This window comes from Benincasa hispida, chromosome 7 (assembly GCF_009727055.1).
Source record: "Benincasa hispida cultivar B227 chromosome 7, ASM972705v1, whole genome shotgun sequence".
Classification (NCBI taxonomy): Eukaryota; Viridiplantae; Streptophyta; class Magnoliopsida; order Cucurbitales; family Cucurbitaceae; genus Benincasa; species Benincasa hispida.
In genome coordinates, this window is record NC_052355.1 from 51,214,286 (window position 1) to 51,236,612 (window position 22,327).

The 22,327-nt window shown below is 33.5% G+C and overlaps 2 protein-coding genes, 5 non-coding genes and 1 pseudogene across 7 annotated transcripts in view; 1 reads left to right on the plus strand and 7 right to left on the minus strand.

Moving 5' to 3' along the window:
* LOC120081142 overlaps positions 1-1,554 on the minus strand; it is a 2,092-nt gene extending 538 nt beyond the window's left edge. The window contains exons 1-4 of the mRNA XM_039035816.1: positions 1,406-1,554; positions 1,249-1,337; positions 688-1,082; positions 154-588 (exon numbers count right to left, since the gene is read on the minus strand). Of these exons, the coding sequence (XP_038891744.1) occupies positions 154-588; positions 688-1,082; positions 1,249-1,337; positions 1,406-1,554 (1,068 nt within the window). The remainder of the gene's footprint in view (positions 1-153; positions 589-687; positions 1,083-1,248; positions 1,338-1,405) is intronic.
* Positions 1,555-9,738: 8,184 nt separating this feature from the next.
* On the minus strand, positions 9,739-13,103 carry LOC120080935 (60S ribosomal protein L17-2). The gene is made up of 7 exons (XM_039035621.1): positions 12,991-13,103; positions 12,774-12,810; positions 12,613-12,653; positions 10,449-10,679; positions 10,261-10,363; positions 10,104-10,171; positions 9,739-10,013 (listed from the first exon to the last, which is right to left on the minus strand). The coding sequence occupies exons 1-7, from the start codon at positions 12,991-12,993 to the stop codon at positions 9,945-9,947; spliced, it is 552 nt and encodes a 183-aa protein (XP_038891549.1). The 5' UTR covers positions 12,994-13,103; the 3' UTR covers positions 9,739-9,944.
* LOC120082276 lies at positions 10,965-11,092 on the minus strand. The gene has a single exon (XR_005483112.1). It is a non-coding gene; the product is annotated as a small nucleolar RNA snoR74 (small nucleolar RNA).
* LOC120082274 lies at positions 11,264-11,398 on the minus strand. The gene has a single exon (XR_005483110.1). It is a non-coding gene; the product is annotated as a small nucleolar RNA snoR74 (small nucleolar RNA).
* Positions 11,646-11,775, minus strand: LOC120082275. Its single transcript, XR_005483111.1, has one exon. It is a non-coding gene; the product is annotated as a small nucleolar RNA snoR74 (small nucleolar RNA).
* LOC120082273 lies at positions 11,893-12,022 on the minus strand. The gene has a single exon (XR_005483109.1). It is a non-coding gene; the product is annotated as a small nucleolar RNA snoR74 (small nucleolar RNA).
* Positions 12,161-12,290, minus strand: LOC120082272. Its single transcript, XR_005483108.1, has one exon. It is a non-coding gene; the product is annotated as a small nucleolar RNA snoR74 (small nucleolar RNA).
* Positions 13,104-15,009: 1,906 nt separating the features above from the next.
* On the plus strand, positions 15,010-18,690 carry LOC120082220 (annotated as a pseudogene).
* Positions 18,691-22,327: the final 3,637 nt, after the last annotated feature.

Here is a 22,327-nt window from a genome sequence, read left to right on the forward strand (position 1 = left end):
GGAGAAGTGGTCTTTTTTAGTTCCTGCGTTGAGCTTCCTGTAATCCATACAGATGCACCAGCCCATGACAGTCCTCGAGGGTATGAGCTCATTATTACTGTTGACTATCACAGTCGTTCCCCCTTTCTTGGGAATGCATTGGACTGGACTTACCCAACTACTGTCGGATATAGGATAGATGACTCCCGCGTCCAACCATTTTAAAATTTCTTTCTTGACCACTTCTTTCATTATGGGGTTCAGCCTTCTTTGAAGCTCGATTGACCCCGACTTCCCTTCTTCTAGCCTAATCTTATGCATGCAATAAGATGGACTAATGCCACGGATATCCGCAAGCGTCCAACCTATTGCGTGTTTGTGCTTTTTCAGCATCTGTAAGAGAGACTGCTCGTTAGGCTCTGTAAGATTTGCGGAAATGATCACAGGTAAAGTGTTATTGGTTCCAAGGAATGCATATTTCAGGTGTCTAGGTAACTGTTTCAACTCGAGTTCTGGTGGTTCCTCAAGTGATGGATGCATTGGTTTTGTCCACCACTCACTCAGACTTGGCGGCTCTGATTCTTTCAGGTTCTCCTCCAACGCAAGGACCTCACATACATGGGTGTCTTATTCAGGCAACTTAATACTGTTTAGTTAACAATCTTCACTATCTGGGAATTTTAATGCGTTGAGCACATTAAACTTCACCTCTTCATTATCTACACGCATAGTCAATTCGCCTTTATGCACGTCAATTAAAACTTTCCCAGTAGCTAAGAAAGGGCGTTCAAGGATAATTGGTACCTCTCTATCTGCTTCATAGTCCAAGATAATAAAGTCTGTTGGGAATATGAAGTTGTCAACCTTCACCAAAACGTCTCCAATCTTTCCTTCTGAGTACTTAATTGTTTTGTCAGCGAGCTGAAGAGTAACAGAAGTAGGTTGTGCTTCACCAATCCCCAATTTCTTAAAAATTGAAAGTGGCATGAGATTGATGTTGGCTTCCAAATCGCACAATGCATGACCCACATCCAATCCTCCTATCGAGCAAGGAACTGTTTGCTGATGGTTCGCCCCTGGGTGGTGCTCCTGATGATTTCCTCCTGTCCAAGAAAAATTTGGATGGTTTCTCCATCCAGGATTATATGTATTGGAAAATGGGTTGTTTTTTATGAAGCATACTGACTGAGGGTTTTGTGGACATTCAGCATAGGAGTGAGGATCTCCACAGCCCACACAGTTAACCATGGGCTGCCTAAACGCCTCTACCTGATTCACCTTCTGTTGATTTGATGCGTTTCCCAGCGTTATATTCTACAGAAGGCTGGTCATCGTAGCCACTTGAGCAGAAAGTGTGGCTAATGCGTTGGAATCGATAGAATTAACGTTCTGAGATTTCTTCTTCCTGTCAGCTCTTCCATCATACGTATCATCCACCCATTCCATATTGTGTTTAGCAATGCGGTCTAGTATCTCTTTAGCCTCAGTGTAAGATTTGTCTATAAGTCCACCAGCCGCTACTGCGTTTGCTGCCATCTGCGATGCTCTATTCAGTCCTCCATAAAACGTCTCCATTGGGATAGTTAGAGGTAGTCCATGGTTCGGGAAAATTCTTGACCAAGCCCTTAAAACGCTCCCATGCGGCGCTTAAGGTCTCAACATCTTCTTGTTCAAAGTTCATAATCTCTCAACGCCTCCTTGCGTTGGTGGTAGGTAGGAAGTATTTTTGCATAAATATTTCCACCAACTTCTCCCAGGTGGTGATTTCACCAGGCTCCAGTGAGCTCACCCATTTTTTTGCGTCATCACGCAAAGAATAGGAAAACAAGGACAACCTAATCGCCTCTAGGGTGATTCTAGGAATCACAAATGAATTACACATTTCTAGGAAACACTTCATATGGGCGTGAGGATCTTCACCACGACCACCCCCAAATTGTCCAACAGTCTGAAGCATTTGGAGCATAATAGATTTCATCTCGAACCTGGTTCCATCCGGCATTGGGTATATGATTCCTGGAGAGAAATCATACAGTACAGGGGAAGCGTATTCCCTCATGGGACACGTGTTGTTATTCGCCATCAGGATCGGATTCTAGGCAGCATGAGCTAGTTGCTGATTTACTTGTTCTTCCACCATTGCTCGTTGCCTGTTCTGTTGTCTGAGAAATTGCTGCCTCAACCTTCGACGACGGTTAGATCGGTTCCTACGTCGAAAGATCCTTTCCATCTCGGGTTCGTATCTGAGTTCAGGAGTGCTCTCCCTGCTCATAAACGTTCACAAATTTAGGCTTAGCTTGTAATACTCCCTCGACCTAAGTGTTCCTACAACAGATACAAACGAAATTTTTGGTTAGTCTTGTTTCTGAATCCCCGACAACGGCGCCAAAAACTTGTTCGTTGCCATCGTGATTCGCTCTAGGAGTGTTTTGTATAAAATAAATTGGAAGAATAAGTTCTAAGTATAAGTGATGCGTTTATGCTTTGATGCGTTTAAGTAATTGTAACGCGTTGGGGCATTAGATATATGCAGCAGAACGCACACAATTCCTTCTAATGACGTTCAAGTTTTCCTAAACCAGACCCAAATATAAATCTAATTTAGGTTCCTGGTAAATCCAGGGTTGAACTCAGGGATTCAGTTAACCAAACGCAGACCTTGCGTTGTATCTCTGTAGGGGTTTTCCTAAATAAATGTGGGTTATTTACATTAAATTGTTGTGCCTGTGCAAGAGATACAAAAAAGTTGAGTAGTTAGTGATGGATCATGTGAGAATGGAGTTTAATGTAAGTGGATGCGTTGGTTTAAGATGAATGTACACAAACCAGGATGTGATGTGGATGAGATGGAGTGATTTGTTTATCTTTTGTTTATGCGTTAGACTTCATTCAACATTTCTCAATGCGAATAACATACAAAACCTATCTCTAGGATACATGCGTCTAACACAAAATGCAACAAACACCAGTAAGTCTATCTCTAGCTGTACTAGGCGTCCTACTTGATACAGCTTAGATATTCTTTCGAACAATCTAAGTTAAAGATGTTTTTTACCAATTTGTCAAGTTGGCTTAAGTGTTGAAATGAAGTTTGCATAAAGTATTAATGCATTCAACATAAACAAGAGACAAACAAGGGCAAAGTGTGATGGATCAAATATATGAATTTTATAAAGGAATCAGAGAGTCTTTACAAACACAATATTTAATCAAATGAAATGAAAGCAATAAATGAGATGAAAGAAACTGAGTCAAGCCAAAGAATACAATCTCTTGTATTTCTTTGGCTCAATCTCGTTGTGTACAATCACTTGTATAGGAATTGGACGAAGTGTCTTTCTCAAGATTGGCTTCCTCTGCTCCCTGATCGATAATGGTGGTGGTTCTCAACCCTTCTGATCGTCTTGGCACTTGAGCACAACTTCTAAAAGACTAAAACTATGACTACACTATATAGAGAGTAAGGATCTTGATAATTTCCGAACTTTTTGATACTGGAGGGACTTCATCTATTTATAGGCGTTGGTCACATCCACTTGGTGAATGGGCAGCATTAAAGTCCATGCTCTGGTTAGCTGTCATGACTCTCGGAAGATTTTTCAGACGCCGCCTGCTGCTTGGAAGCTTTTTTCAGACACCGTCATTGTAGTGCCCATACTTGCAAGTGGTGAGTGACACAATCAAGCCTGGATCAATGAATCTTATCTGCATTGAACTCCTTCCGACGCATGGCCCAAGCGTTAGAGCCTTCCCTGCGGACACTTGTCTAATATGTTAGCGTTAATCCTCGTGTTGAAATCCTGCAATACAATGCAGTTAGCGTCGCGAGTATGAGTAAAAAAATCTTTTTGCATGAGTTTTGCTAATGTTTGAATAAATCCATGCGTTTTCTTCTAAAAATGAGGAAAATTTATCATTAAAAAACCTTAGTTGTTCCAACTTAAGAGCAAAAATAACTTATATTTCTACAAGTTATCACAGATGTCTGGGAATAGTATGTGGGAATTAAAAAAAATTGTGATAGTGAAAACAAGTCCAAACGATCGTTTACAAAATACTATTAGATCGTTTAAATTATCTACATGATCGCTGAGCCTCGCTACACGATCGCTAAGAACAAAATGCTATACGATCGCCTACCAAATGTTATACGATCGCTTACCAAAGTGCTACACGATCGCTGAGTAGATAACAAAATGCTATACGATCGCCTTACCAAATGCTACACGATCGCGATGCAGTAACAAAATGCTAACGATCGCCACCCGAATGCTATCGATCGCTTACCAAATGTTACACGATCACTTAGCTTACTACACGAGCTGAGTAACAAAAATGTTATAATACGATCGCCTACCAAATGCTATACGATCGTTTACCAAATGTTACACGGTCGCTGAGTAACAAAATGCTATACGATTTCACGGCTAGAAGGAAGGAGAAAATCGCGGTAGGGAAGCGGAAGAAGAAATAAAACCCACCACTCTTCAATGGGTATGCCAATTCCTTCATTTGTATGGTAAAAGGTACCTAAGAATTGCCTTTCCAAGATAAATAAACAAATCCACCCCACCAAACTGAGCTTGTAACCCATTCCATTTCCACCTCTTTTCTCTCCAACTCAAACGGCCCTTATATCTCGTTAAAAACTCCGATGACCCAAAAAAAATCGATTAACCCAAATCCTTTGTTTTGGTTCAAATAAATGAAAATTTTATGGGTTGGTTGGTTCATGATTCACCTAATATAAACCCGAACCAATCCAATCTTTATATTTAACTTAATTTTTTTTTTCTATATTTTTTTTACTTATAAACAATTATTTTATATTATAATTGATTTAATTTTATTAAGTTATATATTTTGAATATTATTCTTTCGAACACTTTTCAGAATATCTATATCACAATTAGAAGAAGAAAATTTTCACTATATATAATTGAAATATGATTTAATCTTAATTCAATATATAAAAAAATTAAATTAGACTTTTACTATAATACGTTTACTTCTTTTTAGAATAAAATTTTAAATAAATGACCTGATTAACCCAAATCAACCTAACCCAAATATTTCATGGTTGGGTTGGTGGTTTATTTAATTTATAATAAAGTTATTTGAGTTGAAAAAATTTACTAAACGAACAAATTTGTAATCTAAAAAGTCTTTCAACTCAATCCAACCCAACCATAGAACACCCTAGTAGACATTACATCTTACTTATGGATTTTGTAGACAATTGAAAACATTGTTGCCTATAAATTGGAATTTTGTAGACATTATGGTCTTTCTTGTGAGATTTTGGAGACTGTTTTTATAATAGATTTTGTGATATTGTTTTTGATGGATTTGTTGTGAATCTTATGTGTTTTTATTTGGTGATTCCAAGCTTTTTTTTAAGGGAACCGATGGATACCGAACCAACCCAAAACCCATTTTTTATGGTTGTTTGGTTTCAGGTTCATTATATAATTACCATGGTTAGTTTGGGTTAGAAAAATACACCAAAATGAATAATAGGGTTGGGCCTAAAATATCCTTAATCCAACTCATCCAACCCACGACACCCCTAAAATCCATTCTTTATATATATTAAATCGTATTTAAATAGTATTAAATTCTCCTATTCCATTTAAATATCAAATTAAACACGAATTATATCATTATAATTACTAATCTCTTAATTCTAATTGTTAACGTTTCAAAATTATACTTATCACCTATTCTAGAGCTAGTCCTATTACGAGTTAGTAGGGACCTCGCAAACCTACAGATCATCTCTCTTCGATGAGATTAATTGGCTAAACTCATATACCAGATTAATCCTTAATCGTTAACTAATGGGTCACTCACTAGGCCATATGCCTATACTCTATCTTATGATATATTACGTCGACATGATTTAACCATAATCAGCAAGTCGATCCTTCATCGGTGTTCATAATAAACACTGGGTCGAATATCTTGTTGTTACTTATATATTCTCATATCTCTACTGATTCTCTAATGAACAACTGGTTTGTATCACACATCTAAACCAAACTCTCTCAGCCCAGTGAGAGGTGGGGTCCCTTTAAGACCTAATTCTAAATACTTAAAACTATCTCTCCTATCCCTAACTCGGTAGGCGAACTCCGTCTTGCATCCTATGTCCCCAACTATCTATTAGGTCTTACCCCTAAAATGGGAGTCTTTATGAGTTGAGTTGTGTGAGCCAACCCTCACTATGTAAATCTAAGGGCAATCCGAATAAATAGGAGTCTATAGTTAGCTCGATTAAGAATGAGTTACCTAGGTCATCTGTGAAATAGTCAGTCTTATACAGTAAACAAACTTGATTAAAGTAAGAATGACTCATTTTTGAACTCTGCAAACTCATGTTCTTGGTCCGGTCTTAGCAAACTCATTGCATAGGGACCCTCACTCCTCATATCATAACATGTACGAATTAGTCACATCATATGTAGCACTTTATAACTCTTTGTAACAACTACAAAGTAGGCCACATCCAATAGTGTTACCAGAATAAAGTACCCAACCTTATCATTACCATAGATCATTTTGACTATTTACTCGAACCTGATCCACTCTTATGTCTCCACATAAAGTTCAAGTACTCATACAATAGTCATGGGTCTTAGTTTATTGGATTTAGACTTTCATACAATTTATGAAATCAATAATAAGTTTATTGATTATAGAAAATGTTTATCATTTTAAAAACTGAGTTTTAGGACATAAAACCCAACAGTCGACACATTCAATTTCCTGTAATCCATGCACATGCGTCATCCAGTAATAGTTTTGGGTGAAATTAACTCATTATTGCTATCGATGACCATAGTTGTGCTACCTTTCTTTGGCACACATTGCACTTGAATTGCCCAACTATTATAAGAAATTGGGTAGATAACCCCTACGTCGAGCCATTTAATGATTTCTTTCTTCACTACCTCCTTCATAATGGGATTGAGCTTGCGTTGGGGCTCAGTTGATCCCGTTTTCCCTTCTTTCAATCTGACTTTGTGCATGTAGTAAGATGGGCTGATCTCTCTTATATCAGCCAACGTCTACCTTATCGCATGTGTGTATTTCTTGAGTATCTGTAGTAGACGTTGTTCATTAGTAGGAGAAAGTTTAGTTGAAATTATAATGGGTAGAGTATTGTTGTTGCCAAGGAAAGCATATTTAAGATGATCCCAAAGAGGTTTAAGCTCAAGCGTTGGTGGCTCCTCCAGAGATGGGAGTGTTGGTTTTTACTGCCTCTCATCCAGACATAGCGACTCAAATTTCCTCGTATTTCACTCAACGCATGGACCTCACAACCTTGATCCACTTTTTGGTTCTCTTCCTCAAGTAATTGAGTTGATCCAATGAATTGACAAGATTCTGTGTCATTTGAAAAATTCAATGTGTTTAACACATTGAATTTTACTTCCTGATTATCCACACGCATAGTCAGTTCCCCTTTATGTACATCAATCAAGACTTTGCTAGTAACTAAAAATGGGTATCCAGGAATGATTGGAACATCTCATTTTCATAGTCTAGAATACTAAAATCTACCGGAAAGATAAACTTATCAACTTTTACTAGTACATCTTCAATTTTCCCTCCAGGATATGTGATGAATATGTTAACAAGTTGTAGTGTTACAATGGTAGGCGTGGCTTCACCAATCCTAAGCTTCTTGAAAATTGAGAGGGACATCGAGTTGATGCTAGCTCCTAAATCACATAACACATAACCCACATCTATTCCTCCGATCGAATATGGGACAGTAAAACTACCTGGGTCTCTTTGTTTTTCAGAAATTTTTCTGTTGATCAATGCGCTACACTCCTGAGTTAATGCCACGAATTCAAATTCGCCGATATTCCTTTTCTTCGATAAGATATCCTTAAAAAACTTCACATAACTCAACATTTGTTCTAACGCTTCAATGAGAGGAATATTAATGTGTAACTACTGAAGAACATCGATGAGGCATTTAAACTGATTTTCATCATTTTTCTTCCGTAGGCGATGGGGGAACGGTGCATTCAAATGCACATCTGGTACCCTGTGTTGAATGTACTTGGTTACGAATGACTATTAGAGCCAAATGCTCTTTCTGGTTGAGCTCTTTTAGGTGTCGTAGTTGCTTGAGTTGTGTTTGTAGGCATTGAAGAATGGTTCTCTTTTCTTGGGTCTTTTCCTTTCTTTTTTAGTGGTCTACCACCGCGCAATGTCACTGCTTGATATTGCTCCTTTCCATTACCCTATCTGGGTGCTTCAATGTTGCTAGACAATGATCCATGTGGTTGGCTCTTTAGCTCACTAGCAATTTGTCCAACTTGCATCTCTAGATTTCTAATCAATGTTGTTTGACTTTTAAACAACGTATCATGCTAGACAATGATCCATGTTGCTTGACTTGCCTCCTCTGTTGAAAGACCGATGTCGTGGCTGTTGTTGCATGTTTAAATCTATAATTAAAATGTTGTCCAAAAAAACTAGATCGATCATCATGAAAGTTGAGACCAAAATGTTTGGAAGGTTTGACATCATTGCCCTTCAGGTTCGTCTCTCTTCTTTTATTCTAATACAGACCCTGGAAGAATTTTAAATTAGTCATAACTATGACTTATATTCCAAGGGATGTGAGCTTTGGAACGAAAAAATGTCAAAAATAGCACCTTTAAATTTTTAACTTACAAAACTAACATTAAAAAAAAAATTGTAAAAATAATTTTTTTTAATCCATATCGTACGAGATTTTATGTCACAAATCTTTAACCAATCTTTCGCAAAATTTGATCTTTCCCAAAATTTAAAAATGTCAATTTGAAATATCTATTTTGATAATTGGAAAAGCTATTTAGAATTCTGAAAATTCATATAATTGTAAAAACATAAATTATAAAGTAATTTGATATAATATCTGATCTAGGAAAAAAATTGAAAATAATATAAGATTTGATCTAAGATTTAAGAAGATTATATAAAAATTTACAGTAATTGATTGCCAATTGATAATTAATAAAAAAAAAAAATCAACCGTTCGTTATCCACATATCTAAGTCATGTCCCTAAGCTGTGTCAATATAAGTAATGTTAAAAGCGTTCATCCGCCTTTTAACTATACAAGTTGTCAAGTAATTAGTTTCTTTACTCTTGCTCGAAAGTAAACACGAATTGATGACTACTGTCTGAAGGAAAGATCGTCGACATGCAACCAAAGTCTCAACTATTGGATATTACAAGACAGAGTCATGCATCTACCTTGCAAATGTGGATATGGGCTTCATTGTCCCTAACAAAGCTCACCTTAACCGTAAATTTTAACTAGAGGAACGTAAATTAAAAGAATAATAATAGATAAATAGAACGTAATTTATTTTTCTTTTACTTGTCATGAAAATTTAATACCAATTATTGAATCTTAAAATCATACCCAGCCAACCAAAGCGTTAACCTTTCCATTGGGAAAGGATAGGTAATTGAAAATTTCCTTTTCATGTTTCAGTATATAATTAGTCACATTATTTATGAGAATAAGTTATCGTATATAGCCTCAAATTTTCAACTAATGAAAACATCCAATTCATGGAAGTTTGATTCTATTCATTTTATCTGTAAATTGCCAATTGATCTAAAACCCAAACCAAGCCAAACAAAATTTCCAACCCCTACTACAAACTGTCGCAAATTAGTGACAACAAAATCTTCAAAAGACATCATTACCGGTTCGAACCAATATTACCGAAAGAACACAGAGGAAGAAAGTCTCGATATGTAGAACTCTTTGCTTAGGATGAAAACCCAAAATTTGGAAAAGAATTTCTAACAAATAGAACTTGATCGATGATTTCATAAACTACAAAGTCGGGGGCAATGGATATGGAACAACTCATTCTATAATGATCAAAGCAACGAACCACTGTTTTTTTAAAGGAAAAAAAAACTCAATGCAGCAATATTGATCAAGATGAAGCACCACTGCGGAGAGCTTGAGATTTCTTGGCTTTACTCGTTGCCAACTGGATCTCAGGCTGTTACCAGAAAAATAAGAATTCAAGAAGAATCCCTAAAAACAATACACACAACATAGTTCCCATTAAATTCTACAGTCCAGAATTTACCTCTTTCTTGACAGGTTCTTCCTTTTCTGACAAAATAAGCTCGATGTGGCATGGAGATGACATATAGGCTGCAAAACAACATCATCAAATTCCATAATGTATGTAATGATCTAACCTGGGAAGATATGATTTATATTTAAGATCTTAGAAATCATACGGTTAATTCTTCCGTGAGCACGGTATGTACGACGCCTTTGCTTTTGGGCTTGGTTCACCTGAATGTGGGATACGATGAGAGAATCGACGTCCAGTCCTTTCACCTGAATAAAGACATACCATTGTCAGAATCAAGGAGACATTAGAAAACAGAACCATCAAGCAACTAGGATGTGTGGTAATACATACTTCGGCGTTACTCTCGGCATTCTTAAGAAGATCTAGAATAAATTTTGCGGATTTAACAGGCCAGCGTCCTTGTCCATTTGAATGCCTATTTTTTGCCTGAGCAGTTCGACCAACACCTCCACAGAAACGTCGGAATGGAATAGCCTGCTTGTGGGCGAGAACATCCTCCAAGTATCTTTTTGCCTTGGCCAAGGGCAACTTTCTGAGGGCATGAGCAGTCTCACGTGTATTCTATAAACACAAAAACCAGTGGATAAAGTAAATAACACTGCACAGAAATGAAAAAGAGGGATCCAGTTCATAAAAAATCCATGAATTCACCAGGACAACAGGAATTATTATGATTGAACCCTTTGATAGAGCCATATATTAAAAACTATATTTCAATCAAATTTGTAAAACAGTTCATATGCCAGAGACCACAAACCTTTTATAATAAAATAAGTTGAAAATCTAAAATTTGGTTGTTAACATTTAAACTTTGATACACTTATGTTACATTAAGCTATATTATTTTCATGTAGGATTATTTACTGAACCTTTTGCAACTAGCTTTACAGAGGTTTACCCAACAACAACGCATTTAGTTTCCCTGAATATAATGAGGATCCAATTCACAAAATGTAACAGAGCCCTGCTTTTTTTAATCAGGTAATATATAATCACGACCATGCATATAATTCCAAGAAAATGAAACAAAATCAACATCTGAACACTTGCAAACGAATCAGTCAAGAATAAAAACGAATCTATCTACAAAAGTCACACTTGATTCTTTTATGTATATCACCTTTTAGAACATCATGCTATATTACTAATGCAGCATCATTTACTGAACCATAAGTAACTATACTATATCTACAGAGGTTCACCCAATAACAATGCACCTAGTTACCCTGAGAAGTTTACGAGAGCCCTATCCACAAGAGGTAACAAAACCCTGCTTTTTTCATCATGTTACAGAAAATCATACTCGAATGCAGAAAACATACAACAGCTTCCACGTATTATGTAGAATACTGAACAGAGTATTATTTACTAACAAAATGTTATTATAAAAATAAATAGTCAATAACATTGACCCTGTGTTCTTTGAATTAATCAAAATAAGACCCATCAGCAATGAATAGCCCTCTAAGGATCATTTATCTTTCTTTATATGAACTTACAGATAATATATGAAAAATGCTATAGAGAATATGTAGTATCATTTACTGAACCTTCAGCAATCAGTTCTACAGAGGTTCACCCAATAACAATACAATCAGTTTCCCTGACATTTACAAGAGCACTATTCACAAAATAGGCAACAGAGCCCTGCTTTTTTTATCAGGTTAATCACACATTCACGATATCAAGATACATTAGTGCAAATTCATATATCTTGCATACACAATCAAACAATTATCAACCAATTCTATATTAGGACCCAAAACTTCAAAGATCATGTAGTATCATTTACTGAACCTTCAGCTATTATCTATACAGAGGTTCACCCAATAATGATAAATTCAATTTTCCTGAAGTTTACGGGAGCACTATTCACAAAATAGGCAACAGAGCCCTGCTTTTTTCATCAGGTTGATAACAGGACATCTCAGATAGTCACCATATTCACGATGTCAAGTTACATTAGTGCAAATTAATATATCTTGCATACGGAATCAAAAAATGATCAACAAAATATACATTATGATGCAAAACTACAAAGATTATGTAGCATCATTTACTGAACCTTCAGTTATTATCTATACAGAGGTTCACCCAATAATGATACATTCAATTTTCCTGAAGTTTACGAGAGCACTATTCACAAAATAGGCAACAGAGCCCTGCTTTTTTCATCAGGTTGTTCACAGGCAGTCTTGGATGTTCAGCACATTCACAACATCTAGTTCCATTACATGAGTGCTCAGTTACAAATATTGCGTAAGCCATTACTCAGAATCCATAAATTAGCAACCACAAAAATTTTACAAATAGTTATCTCAGTGAGGCAAATTTCAAAACAATACATCAGGCCTCTGAGATAGAGATTTCACTAAAATATGCATTAATAGAGAAACGTATTGAAACCCTATAAGCTTTGCAAAGAACTGATCGGTTTTAACGAATTCAACGAAAAAACAATGAAGGGAGAAAACAGATAAAGATGTTAAGCTACCTTGAAATGGACTCTGAGGTCGGAGCCTCGCGCTTTGCATGCTGAGCAGAAATAAAAAAACAAGTATTAGATTACGCATTTCTAACAGCATAAGAACAAACTGCATAACGAAAAATCAATATGATATAAACAAGAATACAATAGGATAATAGTAAACTTACACTTGGTGGGGTTATCTGGCTCCCTTGAGTACTTAACCTGTTAATATTGAACATGGATAAAACCCTGAATTCAGAAACTTGCTAAGATCGAAACACATAAGCATTACAAATGCACTGAGAAGTGAGAACGAGGATCGAAAAACTAGAAGATGCAGTAAGCATTACAAAGCAATGAGAAGTGAAGACGAGGATCGAAAAGCTAGAAAATGCACTGTACCATGGCGGCTGATGCTAACTCTCTGCCAAACTTGAGTCCCTCCTGGGAGAAGAGAGTAGGGTAGAAGAGTTTCAGTTTTTATGGTCAAAGAAACCCTAATCGTGAACCAATGGCCTTCTTATTGGGCCAGGTTTATAAAAGCCCACTATCAACCTTTTCTTTATCCATTGTGTTATACGATATAAATTTAAGAAAGATATCAAGAATTAAATTAAATTATACTTTTGAAATATAATTGCATTTGTAGTATTAAATTAAGTCAATATTTCAACATTTTTTATGGGCTTGATATCGACTAGAGAGGTGAATTGATATTTTTATTATATTATATTAAATTCACAAAACATAAAAATAATAATAATATAAACAAACAAATGTCACTGACGTAAATATAATATAAATAACATATATATTAATTTGTTTAAATATCGTAAAATGTTTACTTACGAATTTAATTTTTTTTTGTTTTCATAATTTTTTCGTAAATATCCATCGTCACCAACATTTTATCGATATTTTCATCTATTTTCGTAAAATTAAGATATCAATATTTTCAACATCCACATTTTAAACTCTGGATACATGATGAAAATATTCGATGATATGTCGATATATTCGCCGATATAATCGTAAATCGAAGGTTTCGTATTCGATATTAAAAATGGAAAACATAGATTGTTAAAACATACAATAATGTATATTCCAAAAGAGTGGTTGCATTTTAGTTATTTTTCGTATTTTTTCATTTAATTATGATAGTTCATGGAACTAATTTATGGTTAAAACATCGTATTATGTTTACATTGGGATCTCAATATATCCATATTGTGGTGATTTCAACGATGACATTATATCAAAAAAAATCTACAAAACATAAAAATAATGAAATATAATTAATGTAAACATAATAATAAACTTGTTAACTTGTTTAAAATCATGTTTATTTAATAATTTGAACATATATTTTTTTATAATTTGTTCAAAATATCTATTAATATCCATTATTTATGTTTATGTAAAATTAAGATATTTGGTTAAAAACACAAAAAAAACTTAACCAGCCTAATTTTAGCCAAGTACGAACAAACAATAAGTCGAAATGAAAAAAAAAAAAAAAAAAAAACTCACTTTGTTATAATTTTTTTGGCAATGTCAACACATAATAATAGTGTAATGATTAGGTTGTATCTAATCACATATATCCACTTTATATATTGGAAAAATAATAAATTAACTTTTTTGGTTTAAAAAAATGATCACATGAAAGTATGCTATTGGGTATTGTGTATTAAATGGGTTGCACCCTAAGTTTTTTTCTCTATAATGAATTTTAGTTTAGGATTCATAAATATTTTTAAATTTGATTTTTTCAAAAAGGTCTTTTAGTGTTATTTTTTTGAATAGTTTTACTATTTTCTATATTTATTTAGTTTACTATTTTCGAAACTACTTTAATGTTAGTTTTTTTCTCTCTAATGAATTTTAGTTTACTATTTTCGAAACTACTTTAATGTTAGAAAGAGAAAATACATTTATTAAAACGAGAGTAAATGCATTCATTTTAATTTTTTCTATTTTCAATTTGAAAAGAATGTATTTAATGAAATTTTATTTTCTATTCCAATCTTAATCTTGTTCTTGATTTCACTCCAATTCCAAATACTAATTAATCTCTAGGTTGCATCTTACTTGCCTCAATTCCTCCTCACAATTTTGCTAGAGAATAGAGATTAATCAACTCAATGCTTGAAATTAATCAAACACTGTTCCAAAAAGTGGTTGAAATTAAAAACATATGTATTTGATTGCAGTATATACTGAAAGCCAACTCGTACTCGAGAGAACTCAGAGAAGCCACCTTCGAAAAGTTTGACAAGCATTAGTTAGTTTCCCACTTTTCTTTGAAAATTTAGAGTTCTGATTTGATTTTAGAATGAAAATTTTATATCGATTCATTCAATTTCGCTGGAGAGTCGTCAATGATTTAGAATGAATGTGGGGTTGAATTGTAGGAGGCTAATGAGTGTACCGAAAGACCAAGGATTGTTTCTATTGATGCTTTTGAAATTGATGAATGCAAAGAAAACGATAGAGATTGGAGTATTCACTGGCTGTTCGCTTCTCACCATGGCACTTGCATTGCTCGCCGATGCCCAGGTTAGCTAGGGCTTAGTTTCCCCTAGATTTTCATCGCTTTCATCAGCTTCAGCTAATTAATTCTCATTTAATTACATATTTTCCACCAAAATTGTCATTGCCCCTGCCTCCCTCCATGGCAGCCATCGTCGTCGTTGACTATTGTAACCCCGATTTAGAACGGTGTTCTTTTCGATTGAGTCCATTCGTTCAAGGGATATGTGTACTTTTTGAAATATCACAATTTTATTCTTGGTTTTCTTTTTAACTTATAGGGAAATTTTCATAAATAAGGCTTTCAAGTTTTCACACCTTTTCAAAACCAGTACCATTTTTAAAACTTGTTTAAATAACTTTTCTCGCTCCATCTTAGAAGAGATCGATCACTTTTTTCTAATGATTCTAGTTATTTTTCTATATACTATATAATCTTCCTAAATCTTATACCAAATCTTGTATATTTTCAAATTTTCTTAGTTATCTTTACCAAATATATATCACATCTTAATAGGATTCACTGATATTGTTAATCTGTATGAGATTAATACAAGATTTTATATATTTTTCTATATCTTACCTATTTTTTGAAAAATTTAGACCCCGTTTGATAAACATTTTGTTGTTTTTTGTTTTTATTTTAAAAAATTAAGTCTTTGGACACAAATTTCTTTTTTTCAAGCCAAATTTTGAGAGTTTTTAAAAAGTTTTTTTTTTGGTTTTGAAATCTGGTTAAGAATTATAAGAAATGCTTATGGAATAGGTTTAATTTTAAAAAACAAAAAACAAGGGTCTTCATCTTTCCCAAAATTTAAAAATCAAAATGCAATCACTTGATATCCATCTAAAAATAAGGTAAATATAACCAAATTTGGAGAAAATTTGAGAAGATTACATAATAAAGTTTTTTTTTTTTTTTTTATAACTAAATCTCGATGGTCGATCTCAGGACCGACAAAAACTATTTGAACGAGTTTTCAAAAAGAGTGCTAGTTTGTAAGATAAAAACTTCAACGTGTTATTTATAATAAGTTCTCAACCTATAGATACTGCTGTCAACTCTAAATTTCATGATTTGTTATCTTTTTATCAATATTTTTAAAAACTAAACCAAAATTTAAAAACTAAAAAGAATAGTTTTTAGAAACTTATTTTTGTTTTTAGAATTTAGCTAACAATTCAACCTTGCATCTAAGAAAGATGCAAATTATGATAAGAAATTGAAAGAAAATAGACTTATTTTTTAAAAATTCAAATTTAAAAACGAACTGGTTACCAAACGAGACCTTAGTTTTTTCAATTTGGTTTTTAGGCTTTAACATTTACACTTTTAACTTCGATTTTCCTGTCAATGTGCACTTTCCTTCTCGTGTGATGTTTATTAATTAATTTTAAATATTTTTGAAGTGAAATTTTAAAATTTAATTTTAATACCCAAAAAATTAGTAAATTTATTTAATTATAGTTTTCTTAATTCTTTTGAATTAATAAATAGAAATTTAACAGTTTTCACGGAAATTGAGTATTTAATGAAAACATTAAGGTTAAAGTTATAAATATTGAAATTTAGATATCAGATAGAAATAAAACTCAAAATTCAAAGATAAGATTGTAACATTTCAAAACTCATAAGCTAAATTAAAATCAAATTCAATAATAATAATAACCTAAAGAGATTAGATAGAAATTTTTTTAAATATATGTTAGAATTTGAAAACGAAAAAGGAAAAAAAAAGACACGTTTCTGGAATTTTATTATCAAATATTCGATTTAAATTTAAGTTATGATTGTTTTATTTGGATGGTAGATAACAACAATTGATATTCACAGAGAATCATTTGAGTTTGGTTAGCCATTTATAAAAAAAGGCGAGAAGATCATTTTTGTGGAATCCCAAGCATCGGTTGTTCTAAATAACCTCCTCAGTCTTGTAAGTGATTGCTTTGATATAATTTTAGTATTAACCCTTTTTTAAAAAGAAAATAAAAATTCAATGCATCCCAAATATTATCTATAATTGTATATATTATCAAATTATCTAATTATAACTTCTCACCAAACAAATTCTTTAAAATTCTCTTTTGATATTTTTTTTTCTTTTGGTATGTTGGGAGGGAACTGAATAAAATCATAATTTACTTTTTTTTTAAAATATAGAAAAATAAATTAATTTATTTATGAATATAGCAAAATGTCATTGTCTATTAATGTATATCACGGATAAACAGTAACATTTTTTACTATATTAAAAAATATTTCTAACAATTTTGCTATTTGAAATCATTATCTTTTTTGTTCTATTAATATATAGTATATATTTATTTCTCTAGTTTTAGAATGTCATTCTTTTAGATATGTTATTATTTTTCCACCAATAGATATATATAAATCTTGTATATTATTTCATCCTCACATCACTAGTGTATTTGAAATAATTTTTTAAAGGAGACGTCTTTTTTCTTATATACAATAATTTTTTCTAAAAAAAATAAATGAACTAAAGTGAGCTCAATATATTTTTGTTTGAATGATTTTATGATAAAAGTATATATTTTTTAATCTTATTAAAAAAAGCTTCAAAATTTTTTTATGAGTCTTATTTTGATTTTGAAGTAACTTTTTTTTTTAATATCTAAAAAATGTCTTTTAGGTAATAGTTGAAACTCTTCCAAGTATGTAGCTGGAAAAAGATATTTATAATTAATATAATTAGTTTTGGACATGTAACCAAAATAATTTGTTATTTAAAACATATTTAAAAAAAATATAAGATATAAAAATATTTTTAGTAAGCCAAAATGAACTTACGTCAATAATAATTGACCTGACCTTATTTTGTAGAGATTGGAGGTTGGATATCTATCTTGTAGTTATTATACTAAAAAAAAATATTTTTACTAAAAATGATTATATAAGAAGTGCTTAAAAAAAGAAATACACTAACTTTATAGATTGAAAGTTGAAATTTTTTACTGGAATACTATATTCTATATTGTTTAGAGGGAAAAAAGTCAAATTTTATATTGAGTAAATAAAAAAATCAATTTATCTTTAGGATATCTACAATGAAATAGAAACATTTTGTGTTTATGATTATCTACTATGAAATAGAAAACCATGTAGATAGACTAAAACTTAGATGTAAGTAAATTTAACCATACTTTTGTGCTTATGATTATTTTGTACAACATTTCCTTATAAAGTAATATGATACCATTTTTTCTATTTTCATATAAATAAAATAGAGTTTTTTTTTCTGTGTTTCTTTTTTCTTTTAAGAGGCTAAAGAAGGAGAGTATAACTTTGCATTTGTGGATGCAAACAAGGTGGAGTATATTAAATATCATGAGTTACTTTTTAAATTGGTGAAGGTAGGTGGGGTAATTGCTTATGATAGCACTCTATGGTTTGGATCAGTGGTAATGAACAACGACGTCGTTGAAGATTTGAAGGAGGGTAGAAGTTGTACACGAGAGCTCAATACTTTTCTAGTTAATGACTCGTGGGTAGAGATTGTTCTCCTCTCCATTGGAGATGGCCTCACTCTTTGTCAATGTATCAAATAATTTGATTGTTTTAAAGAAAATATTTGCTTAAGTTAACACCTATGTCCCCTGTTCCAAGGTAGCCTTGCCAAATTTGTTCAAAAAATAGGGAAAAACTGCCAAGTTGATTCAATAATAATCAACTTGGTAGTTTTTGTGTCCATTGGATATAACCAATCAATAGTGCAATGACCCTTCACAAATTGTTCGTAAGTACAGTTGGGCCAAAATTACCATTTTGCCCCTGTAGTTACATCTAACTTCTTAAGTATCACTGATTCCTCTAATGAACAATAAGTCATAGTCCAACTATGACCAAGTTCCTCTCAAGCCAAGAGAGGGTGTGGCCACATTGTTTAAGCCTCGGAATCAACTCTTAAGGGAGTAATTTATCTATTTACCCCGACATTAGGGAATGAGTGAATTCCATCTTGTGTAGCTGTGTTTCCAACTCTCCAATCAAACGAATCACCAAAATGGTAGGCTTATTGAGTTGGCAATCTAGCCACTCTCACCCGTACAAATCAAAGGACCGCCTTCATGAGTAAGAGTTCACAACTCACTCAGAATTCAAGTCATATCACATATGGTCATCCTGGTGAAATGTAAGTCTCTACAATTAACAGCGTTATATAATGAGACTAACCATTTCGTGGTCCGGTCTTATACAAACTCTTTGTATAGGATACCCCTCTCACATGTCCCTACATGAATGATTAGGATCAGATTATTTGTAGCACTTTACAATATTTGTAGCATTTATAAAGCAGACCATATCCATAGTGTCACCAGGATAAGGTACCCAACCTTATCCATCTATTATAGACCGTTTAGGTTATTATTTAAACAAGATCCACTTGTATGTCTCTACATACTTGTTTAAATTACATAAAATAACCTAGGATCTTAGTTTATTGGATTGAGTGTATGCTCATAAAATAACAATTATTTTATTAATAAAAATTTGTTTATATAATGTTTACAAACTATGAGAATAAAAGAGCTTCAGGACACCAATACTAACAATCTTCCACTTGTTCTAAAGCTTAGGGAGCCTAATGTACAATACAAATAAAGTATAAAATACAATAAACTAGGACATACACTATATCTCAGTAACATCTCCCACTTGCCCTAGACAATATGTCGCATATCCTATAGACCCAGACTTCTATATGACCTCGAACATTTTAGCCGTGAGAACCTTTGTAAATGGATCAACAATGTTGTGCTCCGAAGTAATCTTCATGACAGTCACGTCACCTCAATGCACAATCTCTGGAATCAAGTGATATTTTCATTCTGGAGGAAATCAAATATGAGGATTTCCATGAGCAACGAAAGATCATTCCAAATTACAATCATATATGAACTTTACAATTACAGTCATAAACAAAAAAACATACGGTTATGCATTCATTATAGAAATTATAGCATGATACTACAAATAATCAAGGAGAAACGCTACACACATTTGTAGACTCATTGCCGAGATCTTTGATCACAAACGCTCGAACACAGCAACCTCGAACGCTCGTCCAACATGACCGCTATACAGCACGAACACCGCGCACTCGAACTCAGCGATTGCCTCGGTCACGAACACCCCAAACAACATGAACGGCCTCCACAGAACCTCGACGGTGTCGAGTTGAGTATGACACCACCAAGAAGGCTACCTTGGCATTCTCGGTGTGAGAATACAAAGAGTGGGCTCTGTGTGGACTTAATTTGAGGCAGAAGACGAAGGAAACAACAATCGTGTAAATAATTGAGCAAATGGAAGATGGCTGAACCTATCATATATGTCGATGCACAATCGTTTAGGAAAAGCTAAGCAATCGTCTAGCAAAAACTATGCGATCGTTTAACTCATTGCTTAGCTAAGTATCTGTCGCCTACAAACACTACACGATCGTTTACCTTAGTCCAAGTTGTCGCTTAGTAAATCCTATTTACTTGACAACTTCCATGAGATTCCAAGAGAGAAAAATCTCAAAAAACAATTTTGCAAAACTTTAACATTACTAAAATTAGGAAAACATTTTGCCTTTTATCTCATGGTTATCATGAAATCACCAATAACCTCCCACTCAATTGGTTATTAGAGAAAAAGAGTTAATTATCCAAGAATTAATATTATTATAAATATAAATGATAACCAACTTATCATACTATATTTATAACCTATAGTTTTAATATTTCATCTCATGAAACATATAAACCATAGTTCTTTTTCTATTCCATGACACTTAATGTAAATCTCATTTACATTAATCCTCTACTAGATGTATCTCATATATCATACCGATCATATCATATATAATCGAATTACCTCTTGTCAATTTGAACATTTCAAATCAACACCAAGAACTAATCCTCAACTGAATCTACTGAGCTACCAAGGGAACCTTATGGATCTGTAGCTCGAAGCTCCAACGGTACGTGAATAACTGACTAAACTCTTTAGTCACGGGATCTACCATCCGTTAACTGCCAGGCACTCCACTAAAGACCGACAGCTGAACTCTCCTAACTACGGATATATTATGTGTCCATCTTAACCAATCAGCAGTGCGATAACCCTTTATAGATCGCTCTTAAGTACAGCTCGATCAATAACCGTTATGTCCCTGTAGTTATATCTAACTCCTTAAGTACCACTGATCTCTCTAATGAACATAAGTCATAGTCCTACTATGACTGAGTCCTCTTTTCCATAGAGAAGTTGTGGCTACTATGTTCAAACTCTGGAATCAACCCTTAAGGGAACAATCTCTCTATTTATACCTGCTTCAGGAAAGGAGTGAATTCCATCTTGTGGATTGAGTTCCCAGCTCCCAGATCAGACAAGTCCCCAAAAAGGTAGACATGTTGAGTTGGCAATCTGGCCACTCTCACCCATACTAATCAAAGGATCGCCCTCAAAGATAAGAGTTCCCAAAACACTTAGGATTAAGGTCATATCACCTATGGTCGTTTAGGTGAGATGTAAGTCTATAGTATCAATGACATTATATACAGAGTCTAGTCATCTTGTGGTCCAATCTTATACAAACTCTTTGTATAGAACACCCCCACTCGCACATCTTCACATGAATGGTCAGGATCTACCATTTGTAGTAGTTTACAACACTTGCAAACCTCTACAAAAAGGGTCGTATCTGTAGTGTCACCAAGATCAGGTATCCCATCTTAATCCTTATACGATAGATTTATTTAGGTTATCACTTAAGGCATGTTCCATTTGTATATCACATATACATGCTTAAGTTCACATAAGATAACCATGGAGCTTTGTTTATGTTGGATTTTATGTCCTAAAACTCGTAGTTTGTAAATTAATAAACATGTTCTGTTTTTTTTTTCGATAAAGTTGTTATTGAAATTGTAATCTTGAATCCAATAAACTAAGGTCCTGAGGCTATTTAATGTAGTTTGAATTTTATGTAGTGACATAAAGATGGATCAAGTTCAAATAAATAGTCAAAATGGTCTATAGTATATGAATAAGGTTGGGTGCCTTATTCTGGGGACACTATGGATGCGGCCCACTTTGTAGTTAGTACAAACGATGTGATCCTGAATCGTTCATATAGAGATATGTGAGTGGGGGCATCTTATGTAAAGAGTTTACATAAGACTGAACCATGAAATA

Coding starts and splice junctions, on each gene's coding strand:
- LOC120080935 (XM_039035621.1), bottom strand. Junction 10,172..10,260: donor TGCTCACGGAAGAATTAACC/GTATGATTTCTA, acceptor GTTGTTTTGCAG/CCTATATGTCATCTCCATGC. Junction 10,014..10,103: donor AAGAACCTGTCAAGAAAGAG/GTAAATTCTGGA, acceptor TTCTGGTAACAG/CCTGAGATCCAGTTGGCAAC.